The 16,927-nt window shown below is 43.8% G+C and overlaps 1 protein-coding gene across 1 annotated transcript; it reads right to left on the reverse strand.

The window, feature by feature from the left end:
• Positions 1–13,941: 13,941 nt before the first annotated feature.
• LOC130880597 (cone-rod homeobox protein) lies at positions 13,942–14,868 on the reverse strand. Its single transcript, XM_057779712.1, has one exon. It carries the CDS (start codon positions 14,839–14,841, stop codon positions 13,942–13,944), a length of 900 nt encoding a protein of 299 aa, XP_057635695.1. The 5' UTR covers positions 14,842–14,868.
• Between the last annotated feature and the right edge of the window lie 2,059 nt (positions 14,869–16,927).

A 16,927-nucleotide genomic window follows, 5' to 3' on the forward strand; every position in this document is an offset into this window, starting at 1 on the left:
TCCTTATTCCTAAGATCATAAAATTTTGTGCATTTTAAATTTAGCTTTATTTCTTTTCAGATTCAAATCAATATGTCACAAAAGCTAAATGCTTTATGTGCCATCCTAACTCTTGACTGCAGAGGTGTACGGCCACGTATTTGAGAAGTGCAGCCACACTGTGTCTTTTGAACAGTCAGTGTGACAGGGCACCCACTCATCAGAAAAGACAATGACTATAGGCAACTTACACTGCCATCTGGCATGACCTGATGGTCATCAGCTGCAGCATAGACCCTGCCTTTAGGAGCAGGGACATAGTTTTGCCAGCATCTCTTATTAGCTGCATGACTTGAAGCTAGTCAGCCTCTTAGAGGCCACTTAAATTGTATCAACACCCTAGGAAGTTGCAAGGACTAAATAGAAAATGTTTTTAAGATCTCACCAGTATAACCCCACCCCCACAAAACACACACACACACACACAGTGGCCATGCAGTGACTGCTACAGAGTGATGATCGATGATGGACAAGGACCTCAAGTATTAATTTTTTAATAAAAAAGAATTAGCGTGCTTGCCTTGACAAACTGTAAATTGATTCTGGCTCTCCCACCCCAGCAATCTTTATGCCCCTTTCCTGTGGCTAAGCATATTTTTTCCTGTAAATCTGTGGTTGCTGCCAATTGAGTAGAGCAAGATGGGAAGTTGATTTTTAAATGTGTGTGTCAATGTCACAATGTGAACAAGGTCATTGAACACCCCCTCTTTCTCCATCTCTCTGCCTACCTCCTTCTGTTTGTCTTTCTGTTTGTCTCTCTCTGTCTCTCTACTCTATCTACATTCTTTTTCTCTCTGTCTCTGTCTCTCTCTCACACATACACATAAACACACACTCACACACAAACACACACACACGAAAAACACACAGCATGCATGGGTTATCCTCTGGAATTTTAAGAAAAGAAATAAAGAAATATCAATGTACCTCAGTTTATAGGTGGGTTGTGTGATGAGCAAGATGATTATTTTTATAGTAAAGACAATGCATTAGTTACTTTTCTGCTGCTGTGATGAAATATCATCAAAGGCATCTTGGGACAGGAAGAGTTTATTTGATCTTATGGTTTCAGGAGGCGACCCCCGTATGACAGGAGACAGTGAAGGCATAACGTCAGGTAGCTGGAACAGGAAGCTTAGAAATCACATGTAGCCATATGTATGAAGCAGAGAGAATAGGACAAGACTATAAACTCTCCTAAATGTTCATAAGCTTCCCCCAACAATGCCACCAACTGGAGATCAGCAGAAAATACACGAGGCATTTCTCATTCAAACCACCACAGATAGCAATATCTACAGTTTGCATAGAGCAATGTCACAGACTCTTCATATGTACTGATAGTATTACCCCTTAGAGTAGCCATATTACATAATATAAGATACCTGTTGTATGGATAAAAAGATTATGGCACAGAGAGGTTAAGTGTACTTAAGTAAGAAGATAAAATAGGATTCACACCTGAGAAGCCTAGCTTAGAGGACACACCTTCACTGTTCCAATGATCTGACTCCTTACTGAAAATTACTTCTGTACCAGGCATGCCATGTTCATGTCTTATTTACCCACCCTTACTTAAAATCACAGTAAATGAGGATAGAACCCAGCTCTTAGCCTACCTGGTTGCAAAGCCGTGCTGGTCTCTGCAATATGCTAGGTCAAAACTAAGTGCCACGTTTTGGAGGAAACTCAAGAGTGACCCCACTAGGATGCTGTCTCCCAGTTAAATGTGCTAATGCCTACTCACATTTGTCTCACCTTGGTGGAAGACACAGGACGTTAAGTACCTGCATCTCAAGAGTTCAGTGTCTCTGGGTTCTATCGTCATATGAATTTGTTGACACTCTCTGATGAAAAATATCACTCAGGATCCATATTCCAAACTTTCCCCTCATGTCCCTAGCATCTAACACAGGCTTCAGTGCATGATCCCCCACCAGCATTTGGGGGCATTTTCTATGACATTTAAAGATCTGAGAAATCTTTGTACCCAAATTCTCACTTTCTGTTCATGCTCCAGTGATGGCTTCAGGAAGACAGGACCTTGTCACTTTGTATCAACAACAAAACTCACAGATCAGCAGAGACAATGTCACCCTCAGGTCAGTCCTAATAAGACAAATACAAAGTCAGGAGTCTGTGCAGGTCCAGAGTCCTGGCAATTCTACTAAAGGACTCTTCAAACCAGAGAGGGATTATGTGACTATAACCTGTGGCTTTGATAATAGTCTTATCAAATTTTCTCTTAAAAGCCTATGGCACAGCTATTACCTTGGTAATTGTTCTGGTCAATTCTTCTAAGTGGTCTTCCTGTCTTTGACTATTATCTCTTCCTTCCATTCTTATTATGACAGACACAAAAGGTTCCATGATCACCAAATTCATTTTCTTTATTTCTGACAACAAAAATAAATAATAGTCATATGACTTTGCAATTAGGTGGTGCCCTACCATCAGATTCTGGCTAGGCTGCTAAAAACAAAGCACCTTAGGCTTAGTAGTTTGTAAGCAAATGCTGTGTTAACAGTGCTGGAGTGAGTCTGAGAAGTCTGATACAAAAATGTCAGCAAATTTGGTATCTAGTGAGAGCTGTTCCCCTGCTTCAAAGATGCTGCCTTCTTTCTGGGATCTCATAGGAAATGAGAGAGAGAGGTATGAACAAGCTCCCAATGGCTTCCTTTATAAGAACACTAACCCTATTGATAAGAGTTGAGCTCATGACCTAATCACTTTCTACAGAGCACTCATGGATACTATGAGTTCTAAGCTTCAACAAATGACACTTGCAAAGATGTAATCAAACAATTCCACTCCACCCCTGGCTCCCTCGTTTACAGCCTTCTCATGCTTCAGGTACATTTATTCCAACCCAATTCTCATTCCAGCATCAACGTTGACATCTAAGTCAAAGACTCATCTAAATATCAACTCTTTCCACATAGGAAGACTCAAGGTGGGTTGTCCTAAGCTCAACTGTTCTGCAAAAAATCAAAGTGTTTCCAGAGCACACGAGTGAATCAGATATAAAACAGACATTCCCATTCTAAGGGGAGGGGAAGAAAATGAGAGGGAGGAGTTGCAGGGATGGAGGAGGCAATTGGTTCCAAGAAAGTTCAGGAATACCTGCCAACACTCTAGAATGATAGGTCTTGAGAACTAATGTTTTTAAACTCTGTGCTCTACCCTGTGGACACCCTGGAGTAGAGATTCTTCTGGATGCCCCTCCAAGGCTCTACTGGGGTCATTTCTGTAGCTCTGCTAGGCAAAGCTCATACAGAAACACTCAAAGGGTAGGTTCACAACTTGGGCTCATGGCTCCTCAGCCTTGCTTCACAGTAATGACTACAGTTCTGGATCTCAAGGTGGCCCCATTCTTAACCTACCACATTTCACTTCCAGATGTTTGGCTATGCTTCCATTCTTACCATAAAGCCTATTTCCCCCTATCATTTATCCTTAATCTCCCACCCTTATAGACTCAATTCAGGACATCTTCTTTTGAGAAGTTTTATGTGATCTGCTAGACCTCTTAATATTTGGGCCACAATGTGTTGTGATGGGTGTTGTATATATTACATAATTTTCAAAGTATCTCCATCCTTGAAACTCCTGGATACCAGCAGCAAACCCTTATTCCACTTGTGAAACTCTATCTACACAGTTTCAAAGCCCCTGAAGGGCAAAGTGATGCACAGACAAGAGTCACTATTCTGGATGAAGAAAGAATAGCTTCTGTGCGTATCCATAACATGGCAAACCCTTGTGATTCTCCATACCATGAAGTACCGCTACAGGTGTTTCAAACATGGAAAGCTCATAAACTAGTTATGATTTTTCCTGGAAAATCAGCTGAGAAAAAAATGTAGCTCAGACTAATTGTCACTTGCTACTGAATCAAACAACTAAGAAGTGATCATCTAGGGTTCACAGTCAGATCCCCTTGACTCCAAATATTTGTCAAATAAATTCAAATGAACTGAATTGCACTTTCTAAGTAATAGCAAGCACCCTCATCAGATTTTAGGTCCCCTTGAAGATACTACCATCGAAATATAGGGATTCTTGACTCAATGTTTTCATCTATGGGTTACTATTAGACTCTGCCATCTTGATCCCAAGGACCTTGGGACCAGGAACTTGAAAGCATCATTAAAGAGAGAAGCTTGGTTTGCCTGAGGAGGAAGACACAAGAAGCAGGGAACTTAGAATGAAGTCAAAGAATGCAGAACTGAACGAAGCTAAAGGGCTTGGAGAAGAAATCCCTTCTGGAACCCCTACCTCTCATAGAGGAGGTTTGTGCTTACTTTCTATAGTTCCAAGATGCCAAGAGGAAAAAGAAAAGAAGAGGGAAAAAAAGACACAGGTTGGGCATGAACACTAAAGAGGGAGGAGCAGAAGGAGAAGAACAGCAATGGGAGACAGATGGGAGAAGAAAAGGGGACATACATTAATAACAAACAAATGCTGAGGGGGGAAAGAGGCAGGAGAGACTCTTCAGTGGTGTAGCTGCCTGTCAACTGCCTGTACCCCTCTGAGTAACCCTTTCCCCATCTTTGTAAGCGACTGCAGTCAACTCCGTGGCTCACCCAGCTGAGCTTGGGTTGGAATCTCTCCTTTGGGTTGTCATGAATAGAGAGATAAACTCCCTAGGAAAGACCACATGATGGTTCCTAACAATGAGTGCTTGTTACAGCAGTGCCTGTACCAACTGGCCTTTGTGGTCCCTTTGACCTCATGCGTCCCTGGTTCTCACATGGAAAGGCCTCAAGGGTAAAGCCAGCCTTCTCTGTAGTGCCCTCGTCCTCTCTCCTCCATCGCCCTTCACTGCTGTCTCTTCAATCTTTCCACCTCACCAACCAAAAATACTTTCCTAACACGTGACAATAAAGTGTAAATGGCAGATATCAAGTCTCTGGTTTCTGCCACACCACCTGATCATAAAGCTACTAAAGACAGATGCAGACAGCCTACAGCTAAAATTCCCCATTGCAACAAAGGACATTTGACCCAGAGCTCCGGCTGGTGACCGGGAGTGACATCTGTACTCTTGACCCTGGACTTAACTAGGTAGTCATCCCAAAAACTCTTCCCTGAAGACTGACCAGTCCCAGGCCCATCATCACTGGAGAGTGAAAGAAAGTGACTAGGCTGTTTCTGTTCTTTTTCTGCCAAAGACCAATAACAGACACATACCTATGGGCAACCTTCATCAGTCACCTGGGCAAAATGGAAGTTGAGAACCACCTTTGCCTGAGTTTAGTTACAATCAGGAGATGTTGTATTAGAATTCACCCACTTATAGTAAATCCCTTCTTCTCACATCATTCTCTCTCAGTCGCTGGCTGTACAGTGATGTTCAGGAAGTAACTGTTCCACTATATGTCAGGCAAAGTCATACTCTTAAACAATAAACACACCCACGTGTTTGAATATGAGTACTCAGACATACCTGCATGTATATACTAATATACACACACACACATATAGATGAGGCTATATGCTGTGGGCTAATGCTCTTATACACTGTAAAGATTTGTCATGTGTATTGGCTTAATAAAATGATGATTGGCCAGTAGCCAGGCATGAAGTATAGGTGGGGTGACCAAACTAGGAGAATTCTGGGAAGAGAAAAGAAAGAGACACAGTCACCAGTCAGACACAGAGGAAGCAAGATGAGAATGCCTTCCTGAGAAAAGGTACCAAGCCACACGGCTATACATAGTAAGAATTATAAGTTAATTTAAGTTGTAAAAGCTAGTTAGTAATAAGCTTGAGCTAATAGGCCAAACAGTTTATTATTAATATAAGTCTCTGTGTGTTTATTGGGACTGAACAGCTGCAGCAATGGTCAGGACAGAAACTTCCATCTACATGTATACCGAGATATACATCCCACAAATGGGAGCATAGATATGAATATGCACAGATTTATGCAAGCACAGAGCAGTGCAATATGCATATGGATATACTAAATCATCCATATTACATTAGAATTTTAGTGCACAGCACAGAGGTTCAATATGTTTGAGAGTGGGGGCATTGATACTGACAGAGTCAAGGTGAAGAACAATGAATCGGGGATAAAACAGGGGTAGAGCTCGGTGTGAAATGCAACTAACCTCAGAGTTGTAGACTTTACCAACTTCATCAGCCTTTTGGGCCTCCATCTCTCTGATCTTCATTTCTCTCCATGCTAGCTTCACACAAAAAGCCTGCATGGAGCAAAATGTGGGAAATGTGGCCTTTTTTCCACGTAAGGGAAACATAGCAGGGCATCCCTATTCCTCACTCTAGATTGTGAGAAATAAAACTGCCGTAAGTGTTTCTGGTGGCTACATCAAAAAGCCAGGGGAAAGTTGAACTGATCTAGATGCTCACATGTCTCAGCTAACTTAAGACAGGCTATGCTGCATTGACAAAAAAAAAAAAAAAGTTTAAAACCTCCATGGCTATTTCTCACATTTGTTACATGCTTATCATGAGGTAGATACAGCTTTGTCTCATGATTTCTTATCTGGGACCCACGATGACAGAAGAGGCTACATGTGAAGAGTCTCAGGGAAGAGAGAAACACATCGTCTGGCTTTGTCTGATACCAACAGTGGGAAGGAGAGGTAAGTACATGAATAGCACAGTCTGTATGTGACTAGCTGAGAGATACAAGAATGGATTTGCTGTGGAGCCACTGGCAGTGGGGCCAGGATTTATCTCTAGTGCTTGAACTGGCATCTTGGAGCACATTCTTTTTGGAAGGATACCTTGATCAGCCTAGATATGGGGGGGGTCTTGATCTTGCCTTGAAGTGAAGTGTCAGACTTTGTGCACTCCCCATGGGAAGCCTTACCCTTTCTGAGGAGTGGATGGGGGTAAGGTTGGGGAAAGGGGAAGCCAGATGGGGGAGGAAGTGGGAACGGAGACAGCTAAGTAAAATGAGAAAAGACTGTATTAAAAAAAAAATCTTAATTAAAAAGGATGGATTTGAGCCTTGACTAACTGGACAGGGTCCAATTGTGCCTCTGTGGTGATTGTAGCAGTAGTTAGTGTTGAGAATAAAGAAGCAGTGGATACCCACAAAGGAGGTCTTCTGGGCATGTTATACCGTTATGTTACAGAAATACTGCAGATAAATCAATGTGCAAACTTGCATTTGGCTCAACAAACCATACGGCCAGCATACACATGAGTACATGCCTGTTAACTTCTGCATACTGATGGGGTATGCATGCAGACATGAACACATATGTGTACATAAGTACATTGATATAGGCTTATGTGTGCACACACACATGCTCAACGCACACTTTAGCTCTGGGTCTGTCGTCATTTACACAGGAACCCACATGCACACGCCACCCTCAGGCACACATGCCCACTCTAGCTCAGCGGGGAAGGGCTGCTTCTGTGGCTGGAGAGATCAAAGGCAGCTGCTCCCTCTGCATATTTAAGGAACCCCTGCTGCTTCCCTGTAGCTCTTAGCTGAGCCCCCTGCCTAGCCAAAGCCCTACTCTGGGAAATGCCTCCTACTCCCAGCTCTACCCCAGGGGCAAGGATTTGGGATCCAATCACTTCTTCCCCTAAGCTTTTAAACGTCGACACACCAAGAGACTCCCAGACAGACTGGAGGATCCCTGCTATAGAACTCCGGGGTACAGAGGAGACGTGAGCCCAGGGAACAGAGTCGCTGGGGCAGCCAAATTCATCCACAGGAAAGAAAGGACTGACAGGCACCATTCATGGAGAACTTGTATTCCCTGACAAGTACACTCTTTCTGCCCAGAGGTTTAGGATTTGAGTCTATTGAACAAGTCCCAAACAGAGAGCCAAGGGCGGGGTAGTAGTTTCAACTTTGCCAGTAACTCATCGGAACCAGTCATTTTTCTCTCTGAATCACAGAAATTCAAAAGCCACCCAATCCAGCAAGGTAAAGCCATGGCACTGCTAGACCTGAACAGTTCATACCACACCAGAACAGACATCACTAATCCATTACAACACCCTTTCTAGCCAATGCTAAAAAAATGTCTCTAAATAATGTTGCACAAAATACTCTTCATTGAGATACTAAGTTAACAACATAGACACGTGGAAGAAAAGCTTTCCGCAGTTCTGGTGTAACCTTAATATCCTGTTGGCTGGAGGACAACACAGGTCTGGAGAGGAAAGACTCTGTAAGCTACAAGAAACAAATTTAGAGGTTGACATAGATGTAGCCTTAGCTCTCGTGTCCTCCCCACACCCGGTTTTAACCAGAAGTAATAATGGATTTCGTTTATTGAGCACCTCTGTTCAGCACCAGGGATGGAAAGACCACAATGAAAAGGACTCAAGATGTCAGGGCACAGGGCACATCTGTGACTGGCGGCCGACCCCTTCTGGGCTTAGATACATTTATATGGGCTGAATACATGCACTCCCCTCTACTTATTATAGCCCTCACCTGTCTACAAAGAGAACTACATCTCCATGGGGAATGCCTGGGAGGCGTATAGAAGCCTATGTAAAATGGCACCGCCAAGGAGGGGATGAGTCAAGGGCTCAACAGTTAACCAGCATTCTCACAGCACCCATGGGCCTCCACATTCTATTCCTATTGCTGATTCAATCTCTCTATCAGAAATAAGGGCACAGATTCAAATCCCCCACTTCCAGTACCCAATGAGATAATATCAAAACAACAGAACAATAACAATAATATCAGTTATACAGCAGCTACTGTGTTTGAATCTGCGTGCTAACTTTTTCAACGCTGGGTTACATACGCATACTTAAGAAAAAGAGATGCCCAGAGTCGTGACTGATCTGTCTGATGCCAAAGTTTTTCTCTTCATGCTAAACAATGATCATATCTGTTTTTAATCAAAATAAGAAAGAGAGGTCTATGGGAAAAAAAGCTGAAGTAGCTTTGTGGGGGGCTGGGTTAGAAATAAGGGTGTATTGGTCTTCAAATGCTTATGAGATCTTCCATTGTTCACATCTTAAGTATTGTACCTAAGAAGAGGGCATTGGATCCTCCAGACTGCAGTTATGGATGTTATGGGCCACCATGTGAAGGCGGGGAATTGAATTCCTGTCTTTTGCAAGACCAAGTGCTCTTAATGATTGAGCCATCTCTCCAACCCTATTCCTACTTTTCTACCCAATTTACAAAATAGATGTCCAAGATGTGATAGACACAAACTTCAGTGTCCAATACAGTTCACTAGGATCCATGCCCCCTTTAAGCCCCCAATATTACACCACTGATTTAGAAAGTGAAAAAATAAATATGCAGAAGAAAATGAGAAATAATTCCGACTTCCTAATCCATCTCCATGGAATAACCATTGTTAACATTTTAGTACACACAGCCTCCAGAATTTTCTGTACATAAGCTGTTTACATGGTGAAGTCATTCTGTAATATGGATTTTTATAATCCACCTTTTATTTTAATAATATTTCACAATTTTACAATGGACAACATTCTGACTTACTGGGTACCAGTCTACTATAGGGCTTCATCATATTTTATTTGAAATATATTGGCATTGAAGTTGTTCTCAATTAAAAGTCATCATTTAGAAAAAATTGTAACAAGAAATTTTTGCATATCTTTATGGTAATTCCCTTAGAATTCCAAGGTGAGATGTATGAATAACTGAAGTATTTTGTATCTGATCCAAGTATCCTCCACGAAACTGTGTGTCCGTTTGCCAGTTCTACCATCTTCTCTAAATATTTGCTCAAATTGGATGCTTCATTTTTCAATCTTTGCAGCTTAACACCTAACACCAACATTAAAACGGAAGGATACACTTGGGTTGGATCTCATGTCCCCACCCCAGGGGCTCAGGAATCAACTGTAGAAATGGGCATGCTGATTCATTAAGTTCGCATCACTTGAAAAGAAGACACTAATACATTGGGTCCTGCACTGCTTGAACCAGGTTCAAAGCACCACAGGGTTCTGTCCCCTGACTAGGGAGCAAGCCCTGTGTGGGTAGAAACCATACCATATTTGCCTCTAAAACTCCAGAGTCCTGGGGCAGAGTCCCATTCGTAAGCACCATCTTCATCTGTCAGTGTAGAGACTCGCTTCAACTTCCAAAGTCAGCAGCAGTCCCACTTGACAGCTTGCAAGAAGAATAGCTCCTGGCTAAGGGATTTGACATCCAGGTCCTGAATCATCTGGAACACTTGCCTCATCTGAGCAGGTCTGATAACACTGGCCTCACAAAGCTGGGGTGATGAAATAGGTAATGAACTGGAAAAACCCTCAAATAGCAGACACTGTGCTAATCTTCCTGGGATTATGGTTGTATTCAACTCCAGGAATTGTTTCATAGATGCCCCTATCCTGAAGCAGACGTGTACACGTGAGATTCAGTTTAAACAGGTCTCCTTTTTCAGATACCAAGAAGTGGTCATAGCTCTGGTGCTTTAGAAATAGACCTGATTTTGATTCCTGGCTTTACCACTGACTTAACTTTGTGACCTTTAGCAAGGTATCCAAAGATCTTGACTCTTAGATCTTCTTTATCTTGATATAGGCATTCATTATGTAGCTCATGCTGGCCTGGAACTGCTTCCAAGGTCAGGCTGACCTTGAATTCACAGAGATTCACCTGTCTCTGCCTCCCAAATTCTGAGATTAAAGTGTGTGCTACCATGGTCTTCTTGACTATAAAATAGGGATAGTAACAGTACACACACACACACACACATATGCTCACATGCACACACAGAGACATGAAAACTGTGTGAGAGACTATAAATTCAAGTACACAGCCTAGACTGAGGGTGTCTTAGTCAAATGTTCTATTGCAGTGCAGAGACATCGTGACCAAGGCAAATATTATAAAATATTTAATTGGTGCTTAATAGAGTTTCAGAGGTTTAGTTCATTATTGCCATGGTGGAAAGCATGGTGACATGCAGACAGACATGGTGCTAGACAGGTAGCTGGGAGTCTACATCCAGATCTGCAGGCTACAGACAGGGAGAGAGGGATTGTTCCACCAGGCTCAGCTTGCGCTTCTGAAACCTCAAAGCCCACACAGCACCTCCAACTAAGTCACACCTACCCCAATAGGACACATCTAACCATAAATAGTGCCTCTTCCTGGTGACTAAACATTCAAATATATAAGCCTATAGGGGCCATACCTATTCAAAACACCACAGAAGTAAATAATTGAAACTTAAGAAATATTCCTTTCTTCTCCTTTACAGATATAAGGAAGACTCCCTGTCAATCAACTTCGGTTGCCTGCCATCTTTTGTTACACCAAAACCACGCCAGATGTACTAAAACATGAAATACAAGTCATGCATTTAATGGAATTCTGTGAATGCAGGATGCAGGCTGGGGTCATGGGATCACCTGCTGGGGTCATGGGATCACCTGCTGGGATCATGGGATCATCTGCTGGGGTCATGGGATCTTATTTGTCTTTGTGGCTGCAGTGGGGTCAAAAAACACAAACTGGAGCAAACCAGATCAACCTGGGCCTTGAATATCATCACTCAGCAGGCTAAGTGTATTTTACTCTCATTAGGGTAATTGTTTATTTCCAAACATAGCAAAAGTTTAAGTCATCAGGCACATGCTTGCTAATGTTTTTCTGTCCAAAACTACCACATAGCCAAGCCAAGATTCAAAAGCAAGAGAAATAGATTCCACTTCCGGATAGGAGAATCTCAGTAGTCACATCAGAATAAACGAACATACAGGAATGGGGACAATCTGTGACCAGTTTTGCAACCCACTTGAGAGCTGAGGGCTTCTTCCAGGACCATCTACACCCTATGATCTAGTTGCTCACCCCAAAATTAAACCTTCTTCATGCACGTCAGAAAGTTTTCCATAACTTTCCAGGGTCCCCTCATATCAGTGCCAAAATGGTACCATGATCCCCAGCCTAGAAGCCTGCTGAGCAGACGATGAGACAAAAGAACAAATGCTTAAATTATCTGATGAATGTCAGATACATTAAACTAATTTATGTAATAATGTAAGCACAGTGATGGGAAGGTAATATGAGAGACATAAATTATACATTATTATTGTCAGCTCTAGCACTTATCTTAGGAGCGTGTCAAAATACATCCTGATATGTTAACATTTATAGAAATGAACAACAAGAGCTTGCAGGGAGAAGAGGGATCCATTTGCATGTAAGCATCAGCCTGTCATTGTTTGGTCGGGATCCACAAGGCAAGGAGAAGAGGCTGCTCTGGGGGCTCGGCTTTCCCAGAGAGCCCTGGGCCAGTCTCCCTTGCAAGGCTCCAGGTGGTGGGAAACCACGAAAGAGCATTCTTGTGAGGTCACACTTGTAACTTACCAGATCTTTGATCTAAGTCATTTTACTTCTCCAGGTCTCAGTTTACACACCTCTAAAGTGGGACCAAGAGATCATTTCTGAAAGATTACTATAAAAAACGAAATGACCTTGATATTATTAGGTGGTAGTGACTAATACATCGATGTAGCAATCTTAGTTTTGGAAGCCTAATGAAGTTTGGCCTCACTATCATGAGCAGAGCTAACATGTGTCTGTCACTTTATCCATCCCATATGCAAGGTACTCAAATGATCAAATTACAAGACCAGGAAAGTCCCAGTAGCCACATCCCAGAGCTGGCAAGGTCTGCGGGGACTGTGAGCTAATCCTAAGTATTTTCGGGTCCTGGCCTATGTGATAACTGAAACAGAGTCTGAGAGACCAGAAATTTCTTTTTTTTGGGGGGGGATCCAACATTTTTAATCAGTTTCACTCTGGGTAGCCAGGGAAGGGAGACCTGAGAGGCCAGAAAGTGGGAAAAGAAGAGAACAGAGAAGCTAACATCAAATGAGGGGGACTCCTGGTCCCCTAATCTACAGCCGTTTTCCTCGTCAGTCTTATGACTTGGAATGTGGGATTTGTAGGAGGAAGGGAGAGTGTTATGTAGCCCAGGCTGGCCTCAAACTTGCAATATAGACAAGGATGACCTTGAACTCTTACTCCCCCTGTGGTGACCAAGTGTGTGCTACCACTCCTGGCTTATGAAATATATATTGGACATACTCTGTAGACATCTAAAAGGTGGGCCCATGAACTGGGCTTCCAGCCTCTTAATGAGATTCAATTTCTACAGACATCCGGAAGACCCCAGCACTGGTGCCTCCACAATCTCACCTGGAAACTGGTGACTAGGTTCTAGAACATTCTATTCATCTTTCAAGTCCTCCCAAATATTCACATCAATCTTCTTTTGCATTTTGCTTTTGTCCAAGACACAGCCTCCCAGCTCAGTTTGGTGGCACATGCCTGTAATAGCCATACAGATACATAAATCATACACATAAATCAAATGGACAACCCCTTAAATCTACCATGTAAACTTGACATTTGTTAACTTTAACTGTATAAAAATTTCCAAGTGAATTTGGAGGTTTCACTCTGGAGCCTAGGCTGGCCTCAAATCCCCAGAAATCCCCCTTGTCTCAGTTTCTTCCACTGTAGAATCACAAACATTGAGTCACCACACCCTGCTTAGGGCACGGTGAGTTCTGACTCAAACATTCTCCAGGTAAATTGCAAGACAGATTTCCTTTCTCTCTGGAGCACACTCTCAGCACCTTTACTGAAGTCTTTGGAAAAGCAGCAGACACACACATCACAATCATGACATCTACTGATTGCTGCTGGGCTATCTCAGGAGAGGCGAGAACCTCTTTCATTGATGGGGTAGGCTGTACAGGGGCTAGGCTCTCTGATGAAGCTGAGATTGGACTGAACCTGAGACTGACTGTCCACAGCCTTTGGCAGGATTGCTACTTCCTGTCCCTTCCTGGGGGCTACTCTCCTGGAATCTAAGCTGGAGGAGGCAGATGGAGCCCAGAGTGGGTGCTTCAGTTGGAAGGGGGAACAGGAAGCCTCTTCTACAAGATCTGAAATTTCCAGGCACTCTGATCTTTGTAGTCCAGAGGGTCCATGGGATTGTAGGTGAATTTCCAGGTGCCTGTGGGGTCCTTGAATTCCAGGCTGTCCATGGGGCTGTAGGTACTGTAGCTCTGGCCTGACAAGGAGGTAGGGGATTGGGCCAGAGATGGCCCCACAGAAGGGCCTGAGAGAGGGCTGAGAGCCGGACCACCTAACTGGGGCACCATGGGAGAAAGGTAGGGATCCAGCCCACTGAAATAGGAACTTGGAGACGCATAAGCAGAGGGAGAAGAGCAGAAAGCAGAGGCAGGAGCATAGGTCATGGCATAGGGGGCTGAGGTGAGAGAGGGCCCTGAGGCCACTAGCCCAGCTCGCTGGGCCTCAGGCAAAGGAGACTCCGAGGCCGGGCTCCAAATGGACACAGTGGCCACTGCTGTGGTAGGTGAGCCTGAGGGACCAGGCAGAGATGGGCTGTAGGAATCTGAGATGCCCAGAGGGTCTGTACAAACATCTGCAGAGGGCCGTGGGGATGTGCCTGCCTTCCTCTTTGCAGGGCGAACCTTGACCTGTCCCCCTGGGGGCTGCTGCTGCTGTTTCTGCTGCTGCCGCTGCTGTCTGCATTTCGCTCTGCGATTCTTGAACCATACCTGGACCCTGGACTCAGGCAGGTTGATCTTGAGAGCCACCTCCTCACGGGCGTACACATCCGGGTACTGGGTCTTGGAAAACAGAGCCTCCAGCTCTTCCAACTGGCTCCTGGTGAACGTGGTTCGCTCCCGTCGCTGCTTCCTGGGGGCGCTTGAATATGGAACAGCCTGGTGCATCAGGTCCACACTGGGGCCACTCAGAGCCAAGGCGTTGACAGAATAGTGAGGCCCCGGGTTCATATATGCCATCATGATCTTCAGTGACTGAGGCCCAGAAGAGGGCACATTCTCTTAGAACACAAGAGAGGCAGGCAGAAGGCAGATCTGTGTGCTCAAGGTCAGCCTTGTCTTCAAGATGAGTTCCAGGGCCTCACTGCGCAGCTTTAGCTGGCCTGGAACTCAGTTTGTTTATTATCCAGAAATTTCTAGACACCAGTATAGAACATGTTCTTGGAGACGCTTAGGTCCATAGTGTCAGACAGGTGAAAAAGATTTCTCATGACAGCTCCCCAGGGAGGATCGGCTCAGGTACCGAACTTCAGACCCTACTTCTATCACCCTATGTAACTAAAACTAAGGTCTGAGCCTCAGTAGGCAACTCCAAGGCTCTGGAAGCTCCCCTGTCATGTCTTGGCTCTAGTCCTGCCTGCTCCACCTTCCAGGGTCTGAAACTGTAGAAGACTACACACACACACACACTCTCTCTCTCTCTCTCTCTCTCTCTCTCTCTCTCTCTCTCTCTCTCTTTCCTATGAACAAACCTCTCTAGACCTAACTCAACAAACCAAAATGAATAAATCTTCTTGCCCAAATAAGGAAGCGGGGAAGGAAGAGTCCCACCTTTAGAATAGAATCTTGAGTTCATGACACCTTTCTAAACAGCCATCTGTGTATTACCATGTGCTCAGCATGCCAAGGTCTTCAGATTGGATCAGAAAACCATTTGATGGCAGAGAAATCATAGTTCTCGTTTGTTGACTGTCTTCTGGTCAATCTGGCCATAAAAATGCAACAGGGTCCAGCCAACTATGACTTGTGGGTCAAGACCTGGCCCCGACTCCTGTTTTTATAAGTAAAATTTGTTTGGAATGTGACAAGTCCTACTTGTTTACCTAGGCCTCATTTTATAGGGCAAAGGAAGAATTGAGTGGTTGTGATACAGACTGAATGGTCCCTTACACAAAACAGAAAATGTTTGTTGACTTCTTACCCAGAACATCCCAGAATATAAAATATGCAATCAACTGAAAATCCTAAACATTATCATAAATGTTCTTCATCACTTCCTCTACAAGATGGCAGTGTGTGTATGTGTGTGCACGCACAAGCACGGCCTGTAGGCTAGAGGTCAACCTTGAGTGTCATTCCTCAAGGGCCATCCACCTTGTTTAGAGACAGAGACTCTCACTGAGAATCAAAGCTCCCCAATGAAGCTGGCTGGAATACCCGCAAACCCCAGGCTCTACCTGTCTCCACCTCCCTGTGCTGGGATTACAGGCATACTCCCCCTCACCAAGCTTTACTTTATGTGGGTATCTGGAGATCGAACTCAGTTCTTCATGTTTACAAGGCAAGCATTTTACTGACTGAACCCCCCACCAACCCGGGATGGCACCTTTTAAATCTCAGCTTTCCCAATCACTGTGTGGGTACCATGACCTCCGATCTGCTCCTCGCCAGCGGGCACCAAAAAGGGATAGCACACCAAAAGCAGGGTTCCGTTCAGCTGTTAGAGAGGCTAACCCTTCTGCCATCTTATCTACAAGCCCCCTGACACCCAAGCAGCGGTATCATTTTCCCATCTCCTAGCAAAGCTAAGCAACTGTGCCCACCCCTTGCCATTCGACAAAGTCTTTTAAACAGATGACTTTTAATAAGTTAATCCATTCATTGTCTGCAGCTCTGAAAACTGACATAAAAGCACAATGACGCCTAATTAAACTTGTTCTGTGAAAACTAATTTGTCAAACCCAGAAGCACAGTTCATAGATAAATGCTAATATTTGAAAGTCAAATTAAAGTTGAAAAGGTTTGTAATAACAGTTAATTAACTCTTGTTTTGTTTTCCTTCGCTGCGAACTTGAACCAACTGCAATGCAGGCGCCTCTTTAACATTTTGGACCACAAAGATAAAATTCAAAGCTTTGAGATACGCCTTTGATGTTGGTATTCTCTGCAGATTTGATATTATTTTAAGTCTCTTTGTTTAAAAATTCATTTTTATTATCCCTGCATGAAATGCATGGCAATTCCCCAAATAACGAGCCATCAGTGCAATTAACATCGTCGATCGACACCAGCGTTCTGATAATTAATACAGACGCGCTGCCTCCCCAGC

The sequence above is a fragment of the Chionomys nivalis genome, chromosome 8 (assembly GCF_950005125.1).
Source record: "Chionomys nivalis chromosome 8, mChiNiv1.1, whole genome shotgun sequence".
Taxonomy (NCBI): domain Eukaryota; kingdom Metazoa; phylum Chordata; class Mammalia; order Rodentia; family Cricetidae; genus Chionomys; species Chionomys nivalis.